The 6,689-nt window shown below is 28.6% G+C and overlaps 1 protein-coding gene across 2 annotated transcripts in view; it reads right to left on the bottom strand.

Annotated features, from left to right (window-relative positions):
- The window catches only part of LOC106689887 (zinc finger autosomal protein), a 31,735-nt gene extending 28,636 nt beyond the window's left edge, over nucleotides 1-3,099 (bottom strand). For both annotated transcript variants that reach the window (XM_067045232.1, XM_067045233.1), the window contains exons 1-3: nucleotides 3,060-3,099; nucleotides 2,537-2,604; nucleotides 1,180-1,227 (exon numbers count right to left, since the gene is read on the bottom strand). In XM_067045232.1, coding sequence (XP_066901333.1) covers nucleotides 1,180-1,227; nucleotides 2,537-2,561 — 73 coding nt within the window. In that variant the 5' untranslated portion in view covers nucleotides 2,562-2,604; nucleotides 3,060-3,099. The remainder of the gene's footprint in view (nucleotides 1-1,179; nucleotides 1,228-2,536; nucleotides 2,605-3,059) is intronic.
- Nucleotides 3,100-6,689: the final 3,590 nt, after the last annotated feature.

Here is a 6,689-nt window from a genome sequence, read left to right as displayed (position 1 = left end):
ATACTCGCCATTACTTATATAACCCAGCAATACTCGCCATTACTTATATAACCCAGCTATACTTGCTCTTAATGAATAGTTTGATACTCTGTCTTATTGACATTTGATTGGTTTTTTAGTCGATTTAAATATTTTTTTCTACTTCTTATATTTAATTTAAATTTTCAGTCACACTTAGTGATAAACATCATTAACGATCAGTCTTCACTTGGCCAACGTTCGCACTAGCTGTCTCCAGTGGCCGATATTTAGTCGTATCAGAAGCTTCATACCAAGTGTGATCATTATTTTAATTTTCTATCTTCTTCAAATCAACATACCTTGCATTATATTTTCCTCAAAAAAGCTATTTACTTCAGTTTGTTTCATATTATTATTACAACTTAGACATTTTAGCTTAAATAACTTTATTAGTTCTTAATTTTGTTATTTCACTTACATATTTTCAAGCTTCTCTCTTTACATCATTTATTATAACTATTAAGATAGTTGATCTTCAATACAAAACTTTATTATAACTATTAAGATAGTTGATCTTCAATACAAAACTTTATTATAACTATTAAGATATTATATTATACGTAATCTTCTATTATCCCCATAGTATTATTATTTGTTATCTTCTTTGTTTCATGTTACATTGTTATGATCATAAATATTTTTCATCCTATTATGGCTGTTATCCTGTTTTGGTTTTATTTCTGACAAAGGCCTGAAATTTAGGCCAAAACCTCAGCAAAAATCAAATCAAATAGGTTTCACCTATTTCTATTAATTACTACACAAATTGCTACAATCATCACTATCTTATAGAAAAATGTATTTATTTATTTTTTAAATAGAAATTTTCTAATTTCTCAGACCAGATTTGATTAAATAAATAACCATACCAAATTACCAATATTTCTTTCATAATTATTGTAATGAACTAAGTTATTAGTGCTTATGCTGCTATTGAAACATATATTATAACGTAATTAATGGCTAAAAGTGGCAACACTGGGAGCATACCAGTCGGGATTATAACTAAGGTCTCATAAGAAGATTAGTAAGAACATGTAAGTAGCAGGACTTTTTAAACGTTAAAATTTCCAATGACCCCACTTGGATTTTTATTAGAACTGAATTTTCTTTAAATAATTTAAAATTGAGACAATATTAAGCTAATATTTTCCTTACCATAATCAATCTCCAATCCTTTCTCTTCTTTGATAACAATCATTGGTACTGCAACAAATTCCAATAAATTATTTATCGAAAATATTAGCTAACATTCATTGATGATTTTATTTCTTAAAATAATACTTAACAAAATTTTTAAAAATTGTAGAAGAAATATTCATGATATAGAAAATCAATAAAAATTGGTTCCATCGGATATGGAAAAAAAAGATTAGTGACAGTTTCAAATGGAGCGAAACATTACACATATTTAATGAACATACAGAGCACAGCAAATATACTTAAATTCTTCCAAATAAAGAACAATTAATGCTGTAATACTCCATTAATAGTATAAATGATGCTAATAATACTAGAAAATATACTAATAATAATAATATAATAATTTTGATGATACAATACAAATATAATATTTGTGATAGGAAGTAGTACAAAAAACAATGTTTAAGTCTTATTATAAATCTTCAATATGTTGTTAGGGTTTAGAATAATATTAAAAATTTAACTTTGTTACCATAGCAAGCCAACCAGACATATATTTTGTCCAAGTAGAATAGTAAAACTTTAGTTGATTCAACAAAATACATTTTTAATTTTTAGTAAATAATTTTATTTAAAATAATATTATGTTTTTACAGAAAGAATTGATACAGTCGAGTGTTCTACCACTGAACTACTGATGCTAGTAAGGTTAATAAATAGAGTATTAAACGCAGTATTACTAGTTTATATATGAAAAGAATGAAGCAAATGTTTCTTAAGCGTAGCTTTACTAGAGAGCTTCCTATTAAACTGTTAAAGAGTCCATTGAGTAAAATATATAGGAGAGAAAAACCTTAATGAAGTTGTTTTAATGAAAAATAATAATATAACATCAATCAGGTCATTGATAGGCCAGCAAAATAACAGTCAAACTAGGAAGAAAATCAGGTAAAACTAAGTAAGTAAGAAACAATCATTTTATAAAATTTAAGTCCTTAAATTCTCTGTCAAATAACTAACAAAACTTTATACATTTAATGGAGCATACCAAAAACAGGTTATCAACTAATACCTCATTTTTATATCCTAAATTTTGCACTTTAATAACAGCCTTAAAATCTCTCGTAATGTTAGGCAAGATAGACGTAGATATTTAACTTACTTTCTAATGACTAAATTATTTATGATGTTAAGTCAAGTAGTCGCAGTAGCATCAAATATTATGATACAAATTTAATAACATGTATAAATTCATTTTATTGAATAAAATAAAATACCTACAACCTCTTAATTACTTCAAGAAACAGTAGAAATCACAATGATCCTATAAAACTTTGTAAAATTCAAAACTATTTTTAAAAGAAAAACTTACTTGAAGGAAAAATTTCATCAGCCATTTCTTCTGGTACAAAAATAACCAAACACCAAATTGAATTGTACCTGAAAAAAAAAATATATATACCATCAACTATATTTAGAATATTTTGTAAATATGATGCAATAAGGAATTTAATCAAAATAAATCGTAACATAAATAGTAAATTCTAACAACCAGTTTGAATAATCCAAACAAAAAAGTATGCATCATTCGATTTAAATGTTGAGCATTCTTCTCAAAACTATTCTACTTATTGTGTCAAAGCACGAAATTGTTTTAACAAAAATTATTATACTCAAAAATAATTAGCTACGTGTTATTAGACTAGATGCAAAGTGATAATGGTTTAAATGTTCCATTTCATGTGCAATGTTTAGATGACATATTTTAAAGTAAAAATATAGCCACCACCGCAAAGAATAACAAAACGCATTATAAGCACAGTTATATAGTATAATGAATAAATAAAAAAAAATACAACAATGAAATGCATTCAATAAATTATAATTCAACTCACAACAAAACAATGGCAGCCTACCATTAACTTTATTATCAATGGAGATAAGATATGTTATTCGTGAATGACTCAGTTCAAACCAACTACAGTTAGTAAAATAATTATTTCTAAACTTACTTATTCAAGAGAAGGTACGCTCAGTGATTTATTTAATGCAAAATAACTGATAATAATAACAATAGTAAAAAAAGTATATATAACTTAATGTCGGCATAACTAAATCTGTATCTGAGTAAAAATAAAACCGAGGAGGGGAAATTTGGCCACACCCACGGTGGGCTACTTTACGTTGGCGTAAATTGGTATTTTACGTACTAATGTAGGAATTATCAGCAAAACCGTGCATTTAATCGTAAATATGAAGGGGTTAGAAGCTGTAGAAGTCTGTTCTCAATAATATGTATTTTATTTTAAACCATTATTTGTTTTCCCCCTTGGTTTGTTTTACCAAAATATAAAATAGAACAATTATGTAAAACATTATTAGTTCCAAGAAAATTGTATTGTATAAGAGGATATCCCAAAACAATATGTTAAATATTGTACATTATATATTAATGCAATAAAAAAAATTAATACATTATAGGAATATAGTCCGAGTTGAGGTCAATAAAGGTATCAAAATAGTAAAAGAAGACTATTTATTGTTAACGAACGTTTTGCCCCACTTTGCAGGGCCTCATAGGGCTGTCAGATTGAAATGGAGATGTCAACTGGACTCAAATGTAAGTTGACATTTCCGTTAACGTTGGTTAACAATAAATAGTCTTTTTCTACTATTTTTATACCTTTATTGACCTCAACTCGGACTATATTCCTACAATATATATATATATATATTTTTAATAAAATTAGTCTTTTTAATTAATAGTCATTTTTTAAATTAATAATTATCAAATAACATTAAACGTTAAATATTTTTTATTAATAATTATCAAATAACATTTAAAAATTAGAGGAGTTTTTATAGAAACTCCTCTTGAGTTTAGTTAAAGTTGATTCCACTTTAGCAAAATTGTTATTAAAAAATTATTATAGGAGTATCTCATGTTGGTAAATATATTTTTTTTTTAACCTATTGATTTATAGCATAAATTTGACAGTGGAAAATTAAAATTTTGAAGTAAACTGAATAATTTATAGTTTTAGAATTTAATTTTATATTTATAAAAAAAACAATTTTTTTTTAAGAAAACAAATTAACTTAAGACAAGGTATTACTCATTTTACATTCTGCTAAGAAATACAAAAAAAAAATTCAAAAATCAGCAGAAATCATGACGATCCAATATAACTTTATAAATGAGGAGAAGATGGTTGGGGGTGCAGTCAATGAAAAACACAAATAAGTACGATTAACTTATTTTAATGTGCCAACGTTTCGGCTAGAGTTTCTAGTCTTCTTCAGGGCTGTTCGAAGATCAAACGCCTAATGAATCAAGGCCTGATTAAGCGAAGTGTTTGTTGACAAAACGCAAATTGATAATGATTTAAATGTGCCATTACATTAGCTATGTTTAGAAAATATATTTTCAGGTAGAGATATGACCCTCCGGCAAAGAGTAGTCAAATGTTTTGATAATATAATGAAAAATAACAAAGGACGTGACATACTGTAATAGTACGTGCCCCAGAGGAGAAAAAAAGACAGTTATTTTACCCCAATTTTTAATTACTTTAATGGAAACTGTTTAGAATTAATTACCTGTTAAAATCGAAGAGTCTGCCAAGCAGTGCTGCCGATTCACTCGACTAAAAAGTATCCGCTCAGCGCCTTGAAAATACCCGTTTCAACCGACAAATAACCGCTCTTGGAGGATCGTTAAGATTTTAACTATATGATTGTTCTGTTGCATTAGCTCTCACGTGATAGTTGGTAGTACAAGTGATGCAACTGTCATGTTAACTATCACCACAAATATATATATGCCTTGACAGTGAACCATCGTACAGTTTCCTTTATTGCGACCAAAATCGCAGCCACTATCATGGTGTAACTGTTCAATAGTTACAGGCATGACAGCATTTTACGATCACGACAGTATTGCAGAAGTGGGTCTGATGTGATAGTTGATAGTACAAGTAATGCCAGGTGACCGTGCCCAATAGATGATCCGCCCCGGACCCCAAACATAATTAACCCTGTGCTCCAAACATAATCAGTCCCATGCACAATAGATAATCCGCCTAATAGCGTTGTCTACGTTCAATAGTTCCCGAGAAATAGCTTTTTAAAAAGCAACATTTCATATAAAATGTACAGAAAATCAGTAGTTAGTGAATTTATTTTGATAAATCTATATCTCAAGAACCATAAGACGAACAAATGTCTACTAATGAAGCAATTCATAACGTTTATCTTCGTAAGAGTAGTATTTTTTATGATATTTGACAAAATAAATCCACAAAATGTTAATTTATAGTTGTTCAGATAAAAATTTTGATTTTTGGAAAAATATATCTCAGGAGCCAAAAGACGTACATATGGCCAGCACTCAAAATAATGGTAATTTAACTTACTATAAAGTAGTAAGTACTACTTTATAGTAAGTATACGTTTCTTCGTGGGGGCAGTAGTTTTTATGATATTCGTGTATGAATATAACTTCTGCACAAGAAAGTTTGTCCACACTACAACAAATCTATTTATTTGAGCAAATATCACAAAAGCAAGTACTCATACCAAGACAATCTTCATATACTACTTTATAGTACATTAAATTAGCTTTAATTTGACTGTTAATAGACATCTGTATGTTGAATGGTTTTCTCAAAATAACTTCACTAGGTCTCATTTTCAAGTGAAAAAAACGTTTTGAAACATCCGCCATTTTAATTCTCCCTACCTATACTTAGGGACTCATCAATTTTGAATACTAATTATACATAGTTTTTTCATTAAGGTAATCAAAAATTGGTGTGAAATAACTGCCTTTTTCCCCTCTTGGGCTCTTGTACTATCTCTTCTACAAAATTTTGAGGGGTGTTCACAAAATGTTTTTCCTTTAAATTTTGAAACCCCTTTCTTTCACAATACTTCTCCTCACATCGGCAAAAATTTAGACTGTTAATAAATGGTTACTTTTATGGGTCCGAGCAATGATGCTTCATAAAGTTCTTTTAGTGCCCTTATGGGTTTTTTCCTTCCAAAACATGCAGTGTTCGGGACAGTCAGAAGTCATTGAAACAGAGCCTTTAGCTTAACCAGCTATCATCAGTGGTAAAGCTTACCACCACCAGGTTTGCTGGGTCCACTTCTCTAGTGGAAGCGATAATTATTGATTTTACCTGAGGTTTCGGAAATCATAGTTAAAATTGTGATGGTGCAGCTGGTCCTAAGCATGTTAAGATTATAAGCATATAAAAAAGGAAGTTGTGCAAACAAAAGAGAATTAAATCCAAATAAATATAAATGAGTAAAATAATTATTAATAACAGGTACAGTAATGAGTGATAGAATTGAAAATGTACTTGTGGATTAATCATTGGCGAAACAATAATTAATGGAAGTAGTTACAAATATGTAAATTTTAAGAGTAGGGAAATAATTAGGGGTGCAATAAGGCTAAATGTACCCTTCCTGGGACGCACCAGAATTTACTTTTCTATTTACTCTTGAACGGATGGTCC

This window comes from Halyomorpha halys, unplaced genomic scaffold (assembly GCF_000696795.3).
Source record: "Halyomorpha halys isolate HHAL.00 unplaced genomic scaffold, Hhal_1.1 Scaffold1506.1, whole genome shotgun sequence".
NCBI lineage: Eukaryota > Metazoa > Arthropoda > Insecta > Hemiptera > Pentatomidae > Halyomorpha > Halyomorpha halys.
This window is presented reverse-complemented; position numbering and strand designations above follow the sequence as displayed.